This window comes from Podarcis tiliguerta (assembly GCF_965153285.1).
Source record: "Podarcis tiliguerta genome assembly, chromosome: 1".
NCBI lineage: Eukaryota > Metazoa > Chordata > Lepidosauria > Squamata > Lacertidae > Podarcis > Podarcis tiliguerta.
The window spans coordinates 4733847-4750092 of record NC_139534.1 but is presented as its reverse complement, the minus strand read 5'-3'; the positions used below and the strand labels follow the sequence as shown (position 1 = coordinate 4750092).

The following is a 16246-nucleotide window of genomic DNA, read 5'->3' as shown; positions in this document are numbered from 1 at the left end:
ACCGTAGGTTCCTCTGTGGGGCATACCAGGAGAGGCGGTCCCGTAGGTACGAGGGTCCTATCTGCTTGAGGGTTACCTGGTGCAAGCTGTGTGCAGAACACCGTCCCAATTTTGCAGTAGCTTAACTGTCTTCTGGTTTGCTTCCAGGCAATATTTAAAGGGATGACTTGAATCGCCAGAGCTCTAAGTGGGATCAACCCAGGATACTTTAAGAAATAAGAGCTGTCTTCTCCCATAAGAACTTACCAATGTGACGAGATCTTCCTTAGGGGTCCTATTTCATATGCTTCCATTGTCCAAAGTGCAAGGGGTGGCAGGTGTACATGTGAGCTTGCAGAAGACCCAAAGAGCACAGCATAAATGTCAACTTTCCCTTTTTCTTGCGAGGAATCCTATTCAAAATAAGGGAATTTCCCTTTAAAAAAGGGAAAACGTTGACAGCCATGCCTAGTCCAACCTCCTGCGATGCAGGAATGCTAGTCTATGGAACTGAATGTAAAATCAAAATTGTGTCTCATGTTTACTTCTGTTTTGTTTCAGGGAGAAAGGGGGAAACCTGGCCTTCCTGGTGAAAAAGGAGATGCTGGAGAACCTGTAAGTCGTAGTTATTTGACTGGGAAATAATCAAGTAAAATAAAACTTTGCTTAGGGAAACCTATTGAGAAAGCTTCTCTGGGTGCTGTGAAGGCTGATTCATGCTATTTACACATTTGCTCAGATGACCACCATAATTTATTTTTTTAATTTTTAAATCTGAATATCACAGGGCAATTCACAACATAAAAATACAAACTAAGAACACAAATTATGAAGCAAGATTATGAAGGGAAGGTTAATTTATAAAAATCAAAGGCCCTCATTTGTCATTGCATCTTCTGTAGCAATGCCCTTGCATACCCTTCTGAAGTTCACTGAATGGAGCCCAGGCAGATAAAAATGCAAGTACCAAAAACACTTCAAGCGAGAGACTGTACACAAGTCTTTATATGCTAATGTTAGAAGCCTCTGAGCCAAGAAGGGTAAAGTGAAGTGCGCTGATATATTGCATAAATGAAACCTGGTGGAATGGAGAGAACCAGTGGGACATAGCTATCTCAGTATATACCGTATTTTTTGCCCTATAGGACACACCGGCCCATAGGACGCACCTAATTTGGGGGGGGAATAAAGGGGGGGGGAAATACGGTAAACTCTACAGGAAGGGCAGAGAAGGGTGTACCAGAGGTGGTGTCGCTCTGTACATCAAAGGGAGCACTAAGCCCAGCAAGCTGGATATCCCAAGAGGGGAAGACTGCTCCATAGAATCATTGTGGGTGGTGATACTGACGGTCCGTGAGTGAAGCGATTTCCACTGACCCTGGGGGGAGTTTACAAAGCTAATTACCCTCAGTCATCTTTGTTTATTTCTTTGCCAATGATCTCCGGTTGCCGTGGGAGCTACTCCATTAAGGCAATCGGATCCGGAAGCCTCAACCCAGAACCTCACCTTGAGTGGGGCCCAGCATGAGACAGCCAGACTTGAGAGCCATTGGTGGATCTTCCCCTCTGCTGCTCCCTGGCCCTCATGAGGGTTTCTGTGCCCGTTAAGTAAGATTAGCAAGAGGCCTCAACCAGGCTTAGGCTACACTGAGTCACCCCACCCCTATATTTCCAGCCCTTTAACTTACATCTCTTTTTTGCCAGGCGTTGGCCAAGAAGCCAACAGTAACATATTCTACCCTCAGATTTATTTATTTGTTGCCTGCCTTTGGGGATCCACCTCTTTCAAAGTACAAACAAGGCAGGGTTATTCAGTCCTCTTTGGGATACAATTTGCTAACAGGGTGGAGTCTCTCTCTCTCTCTCTCTCTCTCTCTCTCTCTCTCTCTGTGTGTGTGTGTGTGTGTGTGTGTGTTCCTTGTTCCCTCCTCTTTAAAAAACCAAACCAAACCTGGGTACTTTTAGTTTGGGAGGTGGCGAGTTTCTCCCACATCTCCAAAGGGATGGTTACTCATATTGTTTGTTTTTAATTTGGAAGATCAGGAAACAGCACTTCATTCATTTAAAATTTTCCCTTTGGTTTCATTTTCATACACTCATTAGGTAGGGGTTTTCCCCTTGATTTTAGTGGGGAGATTGAATGCCTTCCCTGGCTGTCCAGAAAACTAACTGAATTTCCATCAGCCAGTTAAGCAGTTAGAGGTTTCGGGGCATGATGAGAGCTGCAGACCCACAAGAGCTTCCCCTTCTCATCCACGAAGGAAGAAGCAACCCAGGCAAAGGCGTCTCTTTCACAAAGCTTTTAGAGTTGGCTGACTGCTGGTTTTATAAGCCAGACTGCTGTTGGCATTTTTATTCACTCAACTGTTTGGACTGTATGTAATGAGTGTTGGTTTTCTTTTAGTTTCCTTTGTAGCTAATCACCTTGTGGATCGAAAGCGGGGTACAAATAGTTTTATGTATTTAAACAGTAAATTAAATACACTGGGAGTCATCAAGTGAAGACAGGATTCTAAAGGCAGTTTGAATGCCTCATTTCTATATCCCTGGGCCTTCGTTTTCTGAGCAAACAATGTGTGTTGCAGCGTACTTTCCCCACAGTTAGGGCTCGTTTACATTCCGCTTCTTCCGTGCCTAGAGATCCCGGGGCTGGGTGCCTTTCCACTTGCCCCATGCTTTCTAGGGATGAATCCAAGTGGTTTTGCCTTCGCACTGCTGGTTTCCCTGGGAAAACCCACTCTAGTGCTGAATTGGAGCAAATGTCAATCTGCAAAAACCCAACTGATGTTTGCTTCAAATTCAGCAGCAAAGGTTGGGTTTTCCCAGGCGAAAATGGTGGGATGAATCCTTAGAATGGCTGCCTGTCTTCACCCACAATGACATACACGGAGTACATTAATGTACAATCTTTCATGTCCTGCCCATTAATATAAAATTGCTTCTGCTTAAAAATCTTCAGATACTAGTGCATATGACAGCAGATGTCTGATTACTTTGTGCAAAGTGGTTTGTGACTTTTCTTATTATTACTTTATTCTAGGGGAAGCAAGGTGACCCCGGGCCCATTGGTTACCAAGGCATGAAGGTATACTGTTAGTTAACGGATTGCTTAATTTGACTTTCTATAGTTAAATTTTGTCTCATTTCTTCATTTTGTAATGTGTTTTTCCCTTTGTCCTGTTTAGGGAGAAAAAGGTACTCGAGGTGACAAGGTGAGTGTGCCATTGATTAACAGTGCAACCCTACAGAAGGCAAAGAGTCTGCTCAATAATAATATAAAAAATCCAAAATGGTCCAGCAAGTCCACTCACCCTCATGGTGCCACAGTGTTGCTGGTGTCAAGGACCCGGAGAAGAATCCCAGCATTGGCCTCCTGTCCTGATGGGCGGAGCCAGTGAAAGCCCACGCTGCCTATCAGGAGCCAGATCCTAGCCTGCACCCAAGATTGACGAATGGAGATGCAGGCTGGCCAGGGGGCGGAGCTGATGGAGCAGAAGGGCTTCCCTCCCGTCTGCACCCTGGCCATTTAAACAACCCTTACCTAGAGCCCTTACCTGTTCAGCTTTTACTAGGACCAAAATATCACAAAATAGTTAGCACAGTATAAAGCCCTGGCCATTAGCATCCGATTATAAGTAGTAATTTGGGGTTGAATACAAAGGGGTTTGTTTTGCTTTTTGTCAGAACCAAAACAGTTAAATTATGCTTTTGTTGGTTATAGATATGTCAGTGGTGATGGGTGGGAACTGAAATATTTTGTAAGTTTCCACTTACCCATCTTTTTTTTAATGAGAGAACAATCTCTCCACAGTTAGCGAGGGAATTCCTAGACTGTGGTCTGAGGACACATGATAAAGGTGCCTTGCTTAAGCAGGTTTGGATCTGATCAATGCCAGGATGAAAAGCCGCCTAGGATACAAATGAAAATAATAATAAATATACATTCCCCCCTGGTTGGTTAGGTGATCAGTGAGGCACATTTCAGTAGCTGGTACCACAAACTAAATCTTCTTCTCATCCACAGGGCTCAAGAGGTGCAAAAGGAGCCAAGGTATGTATTGGGGGTTTGTGGGGGGGGGGGGAGTGGATGCTTCTTGGAAAGTTATGCTGGATACAAGAAACATTGTTTTTACATTTTTGGCATTTTTTTCTCTTTTCAGGGGGAGAAAGGCAGGCGTGGCATCGATGGTTTAGATGGCAAGAAGGTATGGTTAATATTTTCATGCACAGGGCACAATCTCTATGTTTTTCCTAACAAAGAAACGTATGTAAGTCAGATCAAATGTGCATGAAAAAATATTTGCAACAGGGCCTGAAAGACTCATTCCAGGAAAATCACCACTAAATGTGTAATGGTAAGAAGAACAGAGATGCAGAAGGAATAGCCAATGTGATGAGCAAACAAGCGCTTAGAGGGGAAATCACCAAATGCTTAAGCTGGAATGAGCAACCCAGATCTTTTTAGACTGCATTAAAGCTGTGTACACATCACCAACATAATGGCTGGGTTGTTATTTTTCTGGGTTCATGAGGAAGCTGGTTTGTGGGGAAATGTTTTGACACAGGATGGATTCAGGGTAGATATGGAGTCAGGTTAATGTCATGGGCACACTTTCCAGACCAGGAGTGGGAGTCCACTATTTGCAGAGCAGGTGGGGCTGCCTAAGTCTGAAGAACTGTTTGCCGTGTATCAAAGCCAGTTGCTTCCATTATTATTATTATTTTTAAAAAGCTCACTGATTTAGTTTCTTTGGATAATTTCACTTTCTGTGAATGCTATATAGTAGCCTACTGCATGCTGCTGATCGTAGGAAGAAGCAACAACAATGGCATGTTATCAATCAGGACAACTTTTCTTTCCTTACAGGGTGAACAAGGATTTCATGGGTTACCAGGATGCAAAGGATCCCCAGGATTTGATGTACGTAGGTTCAACATATTAGATCACCCTAGGTTGGTAGCAGCAGAGATCTGAATCTGCAATAGTGGGTGCAGGTTTTTAGATAGAGGGACATGTTTTATGTGTTTTTATCTTATGCTAGTCTACTGCAGCTGAGAGGATTAGCATGTGCACCCTCTGCTTCTGCAGTTGCCTTATTGCCTATCTAGCATGGTTTATTTATGGTATGGAGGTGCTTTTACCTTATGCTAGTCTATGACCATAATAAATATTTGGATTGGATTGGATATAGGGGCACTCCTAGAGTCCAGTGGCGTAGCGTGGGGGTGCCGGCCGCACCGGGCGCAACATCGGGGGGGGCGCTAGCACTCGCAGCTCTCTGCCCCTACTAAAATCCACGGATTAGGGGGCGCAAATTACTTGCCTTGCCCCGGGTGCTGACAACCCACGCTACGCAACTGCTAGAGTCAGTGTGAGCAGCAGACTCTCACAAGTGGAGGAGAAAGTGCAACATGGGAAAGTTTGAAATGCAGTGCTGGGAGATTGAGGGAGGCTGTGGCAAGGCACGTACCTGAGGAGGACAGTTGGATCCCAGAGAAAAAACAGTCCCTTGATGAGGATCGTTGCAATATGTTAACATATGTGATTTATCTTTGTTTCCCACATACACTGATTGCAACTTGGTTTCAAACAGGGCTTGCAAGGACCTCCTGGGCCAAAAGGGGATCTAGGTCCTTATGGACCCAAAGGAAGAAAGGTGAATAATAATCTGTTTTCTTTGTTATGGCTTGGAGCAGTATAGCTATCTATTTAGGACAGGGAACAGTTCTATGCTGAAAGTCAGGTGGAAATTGAACATGAACATTTCACCACACTTGCAGAACAACGCTTGGGCAAGAGGCCTAGTGAGTTGCACTGTTCCTGGCTGATGTTTTGCTAGGGAGACTTTGATTGCCTAAAATGATCATGCTTTTTTTGTGTGCAAAAGAAGTGTGATCAACATCATGGTGTTGAAAAACAATCTTATTGCAGCAAAATTTATGTTGTATTGAGGCTTCAAGTTTTCCTAGCGACACCTTTTCAAGAATGCACTGAGACTTGCAGTGAAGCAAAAAAGGAAAATGTTGGTTATCATGGGTTCCTGCACTGTGGAACTCCCTGCCTGTTGAGATCAAGCCTTCACTGTGCTCTTTTCAGCACCAGATTAAAACATTCCTGTTTAGACAAGCCTACCCAGCTGCTTAAAAAGTTGAGATAATTTTAATCTGTTTTAATAGTTTAACTTGTGTATATTTTAAAGTAGGGTTGTATTTTCTCTTGATTTTACTGTTTTATCTTTTGTAAACTGCATTGAGGGGATTTTTTACAACTAAGCAGTATGTAAATTTTATGAAATAATAAATATATAAATAAAGCTGTGAAGATGACTTGAGACAGTCACACCTAGTCCCCAAATCTTCACGCTTTCCCCTCACAGGATATTTTCCATACTTTAGTGAAGATTAATAGATTCTAGACATGTGTTTCTTTGGAGCATTTGTGACAAAGAGGGATAAAAAAAATGGTAGTAAGATAACCTTCCACTCTACGTGGTTGACATTCTGTGTCGTCTAAGGTAAAGGTACCCCTGCCCATACGGGCCAGTCTTGACAGACTCTAGGGTTGTGCGCCCATCTCACTCAAAGAGGCCGGGGGCCAGCGCTGTCCGAAGACACTTCCGGGTCATGTGGCCAGCGTGACATCGCTGCTCTGGCGAGCTAGAGCCGCACACGGAAACGCCGTTTACCTTCCCGCTAGTAAGCGGTCTCTATTTATCTACTTGCACCCAGGGGTGCTTTCGAACTGCTAGGTTGGCAGGAGCAGGGACCGAACGATGGGAGCGCACCCCGCCACGGGGATTTGAACTGCCGACCTTTCGATCGGCAAGCCCTAGGCACTGAGGCTTTAACCCACAGCGCCATCCGCGTCTGTGTCGTCTAAATACCCAAATAATCGCCTACCACAAACTTTGGTCTGGTTGGTTAATGCCAAGGAAGTGGCTCAGAGTCGCTTATATAGTGTTGCAGAAAGATACAGGGGCAGTACCTGTGGGATTAAACCATGATACTTTAAGAATGGCTGCATGGAAGGGAACTGTAACACACATGCTTCAATTACTGCCCCGTTTTGGAGGGACATTTAACACTGTATCTCTCAAATAAAATGAACTGCTGGAGGAGCAATATACTCACTCTGCAAAAATAGGTGTTTTTCTGTCCACTTTTGTGATAACCACTATACCACACTGACTCTCTAAGGTGGCAGGTCTTGAGGTCCTGTATACACACTGGTCACCATCGTACATAAGGGATTAGAGCCAAGTTATCAAGAGTGATCAACCAGGGGGGCTTGCATACACTTCCCTTTCCTCTGCTGTTTCCAGGTAGATGGCTACACTTTAAAGCTCTGTGTCCAAGTCCCAACTCCACAACTTGAGCTTTCCCTGCTCTTTAAAGCTTAACCAGAGCAAATGGCAGTTTGTGGGAAATCTGAATTTGTGTTTTCTCTGATGGAACACTGAAGAGTGCGTTTTTGTGGGGAACGTTCTGGGGCAAAACAAAAATGCTCAGACACGGGGCTTTTAAACAGAGACTTATGCCTGAAAGAGTGGGGCAAAAGGTAAGTGTGGATAAGCCCAGAATCTAGGTTTCCCAGGATAATTGTGAACAGGACTAGGACGAAATTCTCCCATCACCAGCTGATTACTGAACATTGGTTCCTTCCAGTTTGGGGTCTACTGTTGTTCCTCTGAAAGTTCTTGAGCTCTTGATCAAGGCTGGTGCCTGCACTCTGGGGCAGATCAAAATTATGCACATGCTTACCGATTATAATTTAAAAACTGGACTGTTGAATTTAAAATAGTGAGTCATATTTAGTTTCACAATTCTGTTTTGTGTCTGGGTTTATTTCCTTCAAGGGAGAGCCTGGGCTTAGTGGAAGACCAGGTAGGACAGGAAACTCTGGAAGTCCTGGAGATAAGGTAAGGTTGAAGACATGGCCTGTAGACGACCACTCAGTTCTTTTCCATACTGCAATGATGTCCTCAATGTCTCTGTTACCTACACACTCTCTTTGCAAGGAGTCAGTTAAGATGAAAAGGAGCTTGGTGTTCACCATGCTTAGTTTTCCCCACAAGTTCATGAAAGAAGAGCCATCTGGCAGTGAAACAACAATCCCTTTGCATTTGAGAAGATCTGTCTTTCTACCCAGCTCTGATATGTGTTCTAAATGTCTATGGAGTTAGCGCTGGGGTCAGCGTAGTCAGCTACCTGCTGAAACCCATGGCTCAGCTCAAGTATATTTCTGCCTGGGGCCCATTGGCTTCTGCTGTTCCCTGTTGCTGCCCAAAGGTGACGATGGGCCAGAGAGCAAGCAGGGGTAATGAGAAAGGGGAGAGGTTGCCTCGCTCTTCTCCCTCCCTCTGAGATATTATGAAGATTGGGACCCTGGGCCCTAAAATGGGGGGCTGCACGAGCAACAAAGGCTGGGAGGGAGAGCAGCATTGACATCTGTCACCTGCCCACTCAGTTACTTGCAGAAGCCCAGAGAGAAAGGGGCAAGGACCATATTGCCTGAAAACCTTTAATTTGGCTTAAGTTGCCTTACTGGCCAAAGTGGGGGCCCAGAGAGAGAGGATGAATTGTTTTCTCTAGAGGAGGCTATGCTTTTATCTTCATATCTCCCAGTATGCCCCACGGAGAGCCTCAAGGTCCATAAATAGCAACACCCTAGAGGTCCCGGGCCCTAAGGAAGTTAGATTAGCTTCAACCAGAGCCAGGGCCTTTTCAACACTGGCTCCGGCCTGGTGGAACGCTCTGCCTCATGAGACCAGGGCCCTGCGGGATCTGATTTCTTTCTGCAGGGCCTGTAAGACAGAGTTGTTCCACCTGGCCTTTGCCTTGGAGTCAATTTGATTCCCTCCCGCTCTTTCTTTTTTCCTTTCTCCTCCTGTGATAAGGCTGCATTTTAATGTTTCAATGTTTTAATGTTGTATTTTAATCTTGTTTTTAAGTTGTATTCATTCAACTTGTTTTTATTATTGTATTTATTATCCCCTTGGCTGGGGAGGGCGGGGTATAAATAAAAATTATTATTATTATTATTATTATTATTATTATTATTATTATTATTAGAAAATTCAGTAACAGACATTTTCCTTCAAGCTTTGGCTTCCAACCTGCTTTCATTTTTCATATGATTCATCCATATGAAGAAACACCTGAAAGAACAAGACTGTGGAAGATTAGCAACTAAATAAAAGATACCCTCCCAATATACCACTTTTTCAAATTTTGTCTGTGTATGCAAATATGTCAATTTTGAATGACAACACTAAAGAAGACCATCTTGTTTTGGCAGATATATCCATTTCTGTTGTTGAGATGAACTCTTGTCATGTGGCGCACAGCTGGTGCCTGAGCTCCCAGTCACTTATTTTGGAATCCTTTCATTTTAATGTGCTTATTTCTTGTCTCGCATGTGTTTGTTTAGGGACCGCCTGGAGAGTCCGGATTGCCTGGAGAGAAAGGAGAAATGGGAGATGAGGTAGACATGTAAAAATTCTCCATTGTCTAAATGACCAGATCGCTACACAGATTGGTTTCAACATTTCTTTCCTTTTCTTATAGGGAAATCCTGGCCCAGATGGCCCCACGGGAGACAGGGTAAGGCTACTGTTTTCATTACAGGGGAAGTATGCCTGTTGGCTAGAGTAACCAACAATATGAGGACTCGAGGGACCGATTTTGAGTAATCCTCTGAAAACCCAACATAGCAGTAGTTGAGACATGGAGGGCTGATGAAAAGCCATGGGGATGACCTGGCACAGAATGCAACGACCTGTAAAGTGCTGCAGCAAAGAACCTTCTTCAACTCCTGGCTCCAACCTTGTCACTGGAGGTTCTGGTGGCCTCAGTGGCTGGGAGTGCTTGTTTCCTACTCTGGTAGGTTTGCCAGCTACAGCCCTTTTGGGTCAGGGATTACTTGACCACAGCACTCTGGCAACGTCCAGACTGAACTATTGGAATGTGCTCTGCACAGGGCTGCCCTTGAAGTTGCCACAAAGGCTTCAACTGGTCCAAAATGCAGCAGAGATATTATTGGCTGGGGTTCCATTCAGAACTCACATAATCCCCATTCTAAAACAGCTGCATTGGCTGCCAGTTTGTTTCTGGGCCCAGTTCAAGGTGTTCACATGAGTGCTAAAGGCCTCAGTGACCACTTAAGAGATTCTTTCAGGAGTTAAGGGACAGTCTTCGTAGTTTCTTGTAGGTTTGGGGGTGGCAGAATGGGAGAAGGCATTTTCTGTAGCAGCACCTAAGCTGTGGAATTTCCTCCTCTCAAAGGCGAGTGTTGCATAGTTTCTGTCATGTCCTGAAGACACACCTCTTTGACACCTGAGATACAACAGCAGCAACAACAACAATGGCAAAACAATAATAAAGCAGAGGAAACCCATTTTAAAAGCCTGGTGGAATAAAAGAAAGCTTTGGCCTGCCACCAGAATGGTCAACAGAGTTCACTCCCAGGGTAAAAGTGTGCACTCCAACCACATACAAGGTTGCCTTCTTCCCTGTTGCTCTGGACTGCCTGAGGAATTGAGCATTGCCATATTATTATCCTTTTATGAGGTTGATAAGTCACAGCTGTCCCATGAGATCTCCCCCTATCCCCAGCATGTTCTCAACTACCTTCTCAATGGGCTTTTGAGGATGAGCTCTTATGCTACCTTCTCCACTCAGTTCTGCCAGATGAGAGAAAACCACAACACAGTCGAATTGTCGTGTAGCCATCAGATGACAAAGCTGACTGCTATGGCTGTCAGTCAAATTCATAGCTGAATCTAGTGTGCTACAATTTCCTCATCTCTGACATGTTCTTTATCACACAGGGTGCAAATGGAGAAAGAGGGCCGCTAGGGAACCCTGGGAACCGTGGACCAAGAGGAGAAAAGGTAAACAAGCAAATCCCGATATAATATTTCAGTAGAGCTTGTTGTCTTTCCTCTCGCTGCCTTATTCAATCCCAAGCGTGCATGGAAGCTGTCAAAGCTGTGCCAGGCAGAGAGGTCTGCTATATGCTAGCTGGATTTGTTTTTGTCCTTAAATGGGGCCACTCAAAGTTCTGCGGCAGTCCCTGGCATTTTATCCTTCCCATGCGCAATGTCACAACCATCATGTGCCCTGCTCCTGCCTTGTGGCCTGAAGCAAGTGCAGACCACCACAGCTTTAGCAGCCCTCAATTGCCAGTTCATAAGCTCTGGTCTCCAGTACTGACCTACCGCCTTCCCTCTCCTCCTGCCAGGGCAGCATCAGAGCAAGGTATGAAAAATGTGCATTTGTTCAGTGCAGGACTTCCTCAAGGGGCCTTGCATCCCTTCCAAGACTGTGCTGCCTACCATACGTGCCGTTGCCCAAATAGCCGTAAAACAGCAGGTGGGGTTGAGAAGGGGGAGGGAGCCACTGGCCTATGGATGCAGCGTGGCGCTCCAGGTCTCTCCGTTTGGCTGCAAGGCCTTTTTCAGGAAAGCACACCCTCCTGCCCCACAGCTGGCATCATACATGACGTCAGGTGTGGGGCAGGTAAAGGCAGGGCTCCACAGGAACAACCCAGAGCTTACATCTTCTGTGCTCTGTTCATCCATCAGCCAATGAGCAGTAGTCTGTCTAGTAGAAGAAAGGCACAAATATATCTTTAGAGCCGGCAAATGTAGTTGTCATTTGTGATATTCACAAGTTGCACGAGGCTTGAAGACGGCTACATAATGTAAAGATTCAAGCAAACTTTGTATGAGATGTGGAATAAAGTGCAAAGCTGTAGAGTGGTTTGGGTCAAACATTGCTGAAGTGCTTGAACATCTAAAAAAAGCCTTTTCCTTTTGCTTCCTAAATTACCCATTTCTATTAAAACCTGTTTATGTACTGAATTTCTTACACCTCTGTTGGCTTGGAGGATCTGCATGACTCACTGGGGAGTTCCTGGATTGCATTCATATATTGGTGCTAAGCAAACCAAGTACAGTGCAGTTGTAGAGGGGAGGGGAGAATGTGTCTTTTCAAGGAGAGGGTTCAGCTCCTCCATATGAACTGGGCGTAAGTAGGAAAATATTTTATATGTCTGTCCCAAGCTGAATCACCCAACAGGCACATGAGCTGGACAACTTGTAGAGTTTATCTATCCAAAACCAACATGGGCAGTGGCGCAACTTCTGCCAGGGAGAACGGAAAAATGTTCTGATGCCACTGAGAAAAATTAGTGCTGTTAAATAAAAAAAAAACTTCAGTAAGCATCGTGCATTTAAATCATAGGTTCCCCTTCATTTCATCTGCTCAAGACCTCCCAGGGGGAAAAAAGACATCTTGCATTCTACCATTTAAGCCTCAGGGGTTGTCTTTTTCTCTTCCAGCTCACTTGGTCAGTCTGTAAGGTGTCTTTTGAAAACCTTATGGTGAAAATACATCTTGTAACATTGAACTAACCCCACAGTCAACATTTTGAGCCTAAGCTTCTATTACATCAGTTCATCTGGGCCAACGTCAGCCAGATCATGCTCTGCCTTAATGCTCTGTGTCCGAGCATGGGGTTGTTGTGGGGGGGTTTTGGGGGGTTGCCCTGGGCTTTCCCACTGAAAATCCATTCTTTAAAGTTGAATCAGATCAAACATCAATTCAGGTTTTCTGCAGATTGCCGCTTGTTCCAATTGAGCTTTAAAGAGGGTTTTCATCGGGAAAGCTCTGGAACAACAAAAAAAGGATGTGTATGCTCCAACACAGAACTTTAAATCATGGACCATGCCTGGGAAGAGTGGAGGAAAGGTAAGTGAGGCTAAGCCCTTAGACATCCTCCCAAGTAAGGGCTATAGAACGGCAGCCTTAAAGGCCCACCTCCTTTCCTCTGTTAGGGTTGTGCAGTGCAAGAGCTTGTCTTGGACTCTGCCCATTGTGCATGCTTTCGTTTGAGTCGTGTGTCACTGTGTGTCTGGTGTGAAGAAACCTCCTGTCCTAACTGCAAACAGTTTGCTCTCTGCTGTCATGCATAGTGGAAATGGAGCCCATACAAACATACAAACCCATAAATCAGCTTGATGTGCTGGGCAGGCACAGCAGGAGGAAAGTTCAAGTCTCATCTAAATTTCAGTTTCCTGTTTACATCTCATGTTTTCACAAACAGCAGTTCAACTGTACTTTGTGAACCAGATGTGGCTAGATGTGCCAGCAGAGTGCCTTAAATTGGGGCTCTTTGAAAGGGAGGAAAGAGGGGATCTCCCAAGGTTTAGGCACTTTCACAAATGCTGATCTTCATAATTCATTTGAGCCTCTTCATTTGAGACAGCGAGCATTCAACAGTCACTCCTCTGCTTACCCCAGCTTCTTTAATTCCATATAAAATGTTGGACAAGTTGCTCGTTTCTGTTTGCCAGGCTTTCTCTCTGGAGGGCTCTGAGCTTACCCCAACCATTGTGACTTCTTGCAGGTGTGGAATATGGTGTTCTAGACACTCTATTTCCAAGCAGATTGACAGGAAAGTCGTTTTTCATTGTCATTAGATGCTTATTGTGTTGATTCAGTTACCTAGGAATGGATGTGGGCCTTCAGCCAGATTCATTAGCACAATGAAAAAGAGCATCTGTGCCCCCTCCAGCAGCTCTGTGGGGCAAAAACCAGGAAAGTCAAATACCCATCATACAGGTGTCATCACACACACATGTAAACATTTAAGTATAGTTTCTGCATCAGGTTTGGAGCTACACTCTGCAGGCAAAAGACCCGGGATGGGGCATCAACACTGCTGAAGTGTTGCTTGTTTTTTTTATAGATATAAATAAACAATATAAAATAATTGGTTCAGCATCACATTACAAAATACAATTGTTTCTTGCTTGTAATGAACAGTTAACATGCCTTCCCTCAAGGTTGCACATCTGTTGTAGGCATATCACATTTTTCAAGTACTCACACAACAGCATATTTTCCATAGGAAAAATGTGGTTCTTCTGTAGTACTAGAGCTGGAATTAGGGTAGTAGCCATTCTTAGAAGGCAAAGCTGCTCCCATCCTGGAGGGAAGCAAAACGGAACTTGGTCCCTCCTGCCATTTTGTCTTTTGTGCCTCTCTGGAAGCCTCTTCAGATCAGTCCAGTCTGGTATCTCTCCCCTCCCTGCCTGCCTGCCTTCTCCTCTCTGCCTGTCAGAGGAAGGAAAAAAGGTTCTTCCTCAGAGTGAGGCATTCTCGGTGAGGTGGTCTAGGCAAGGGCCTGCCAGTCTCTTTTGTTAATTCCTTAAGTTTAGAGAATGCCTAGCCATCCTGGAAAAGCAGCCATGATACAGGAATTCTCCCACGGTGGCTTTCTGTGAGGAAAGACGCCACTTCCCTTCCTCAGAGTGAGGCAGAGAAAGGGACAAGGCACAGGGCTGCCGTGTTACCAACAGCAAAAACAATAAAAATAAGAGAAGCAGGAGAAGGGGCAGCAGTGGGAGGGGGCAGTTGTTTTGTTGCCTTCAAGTGGCACCAGATCCGACACTATCCCTGAGAGGTAGCCCTGACTGAGGGAGAAGGTCTGGCCCAAGGCCACCCAGTGAGCTTTGTGACTGGGCTGAAATTGGGCCTGGGTTGGGGGCACATCGGAAGATGGCTGACAATAACATCTCTCCGACCCACACGAGGTAATTTGGAGGCTATGATGGGAGTAATTAGCCTCCCTACCCCCCCCCCCCAGGATGGGGGGGGGGGACTGCCTTGCCTGCTGTGCCCTATACCACCCCCGAATTTGTGGGGATGGGGGCACTAGGCACAAAGCCCTCCTGTGGGATTCCGGTGCTCCTGGACGCCGTCCCTGATCCGCGCCACTAGCTGCAAGAACTTCAAAAAGAAACAATTTGGATGAAGGAACGCACATATTTCAAGGAAGGAGGGGGAGTAAAGACTGCTAACAGAAGAGATCTCTGATAAAACAAGACAAGAATAAATCATGAGAAGATACGCCAATACTCGTTATGGCAAATGACTGATGGGGGGGGGACTTTCCTTTCTTTCCTTCTGTGATTAAACAAGAATCCCCTCCCCTCACAAGTCAGAAATGTCATTTTAAGGACTTAAGCTGTGGATTTAAGGCTGTGTGGAGATAAACTTTTGAACCAAAGCATGTTTTAAGAAGAGCGTGGAATGTATAAGAGCTTTGGAATGACGCAGTTAAAAATGCCGTCGCCATATTGGGAAGTTCTGTCGGAGGTCTTGAGTCTGGGAGGAGAAAGAGAGAAATAGAGCTGTTTTTATATTGTGGGTGAAACTCCTCAGAGGGACTTAAGAGCGACAGTTTTGCGAGATTAATGATGGAAAGAGCGATGTTATCTATGAAGGCTATGATATATGGAAACCATCTCGATTTGAGGATTGGAAGAACAGAAAAATTCACACAGGCATATTATTGGTGTTTATTGGCTTAAGGAGACTATCAGAAGAGATCATAAAGAAAAAAGAGAAAATATATGAACAAGATGTGATGTGGAAACAGCAAGATAAGACTGGATAGAATTATGAACTCTGTTTGGACTGATTTGGACTGATTTGGACATTAACGCAGTAGCAAGAAGATGATCAGAATCCCCCTTCGGATCTTGAAATATGGGTCGCCCCCCAACAAAATTTAAAATTCGGCTTTGTAATTCAGAATTTAGGTAAAGGTAAAGGTACCCCTGCCCGTACGGGCCAGTCTTGACAGACTCTAGGGTTGTGCGCCCATCTCACTTAAGAGGCCGGGGGCCAGCGTGTCCGCAGACACTTCCGGGTCACATGGCCAGCGTGACATCGCTGCTTTGGCGAGCCAGAGCCGCACACGGAAACGCCGTTTACCTTCCCGCTAGTAAGCGGTCCCTATTTATCTACTTGCACCCGGGAGTGCTTTCAAACTGCTAGGTTGGCAGGCGCTGGGACCGAGCAACGGGAGCGCACCCCGCCGCGGGGATTCGAACCGCCGACCTTTCGATCGGCAAGCCCTAGGGGCTGAGGCTTTTACCCACAGCGCCACCCGCGTCCCTAATTCAGAATTTATGTGATGTGATTTAATTTGATTTGATTGGCCGGTTAATAAAAATTATTTTTTAAAAAAAAGAAAGAAAGAAATTTGGCCTGGGTTTCTCTAGTGCTGCCCTTAACTATTGCAAGACATTAAAAATATACTCTTATGGATGTGATAGGGCAAGGGCAAAAAGCAACTAAATGTTTAGGTGTTATCTTGTGTTTGTGCAGGGAAATGTACATTCTGAACTGGTACTTCTGTCAGGGTCACTTATTTCTCCTTTTAAGACCAAGAATCGGATTATGTGAGAGCAGC

At 45.0% G+C, this 16246-nt stretch overlaps 1 protein-coding gene and 1 long non-coding RNA gene across 2 annotated transcripts in view; one reads left to right on the top strand and one right to left on the bottom strand.

The window, feature by feature from the left end:
• COL6A1 (collagen type VI alpha 1 chain) overlaps positions 1 to 16246 on the top strand; it is a 52249-nt gene that overhangs the window by 15738 nt on the left and 20265 nt on the right. Inside the window, exons 9-19 of the mRNA XM_083403211.1 lie at positions 541 to 594; positions 3020 to 3064; positions 3165 to 3191; positions 4004 to 4030; positions 4140 to 4184; positions 4847 to 4900; positions 5574 to 5636; positions 7836 to 7898; positions 9410 to 9463; positions 9547 to 9582; positions 10809 to 10871. Coding sequence (XP_083259337.1) covers positions 541 to 594; positions 3020 to 3064; positions 3165 to 3191; positions 4004 to 4030; positions 4140 to 4184; positions 4847 to 4900; positions 5574 to 5636; positions 7836 to 7898; positions 9410 to 9463; positions 9547 to 9582; positions 10809 to 10871 — 531 coding nt within the window. The remainder of the gene's footprint in view (positions 1 to 540; positions 595 to 3019; positions 3065 to 3164; positions 3192 to 4003; positions 4031 to 4139; positions 4185 to 4846; positions 4901 to 5573; positions 5637 to 7835; positions 7899 to 9409; positions 9464 to 9546; positions 9583 to 10808; positions 10872 to 16246) is intronic.
• Positions 10878 to 16177, bottom strand: LOC310659621. The gene is made up of 3 exons (XR_014502874.1): positions 16042 to 16177; positions 11452 to 14521; positions 10878 to 11384 (listed from the first exon to the last, which is right to left on the bottom strand). It is a non-coding gene; the product is annotated as an uncharacterized lncRNA (long non-coding RNA).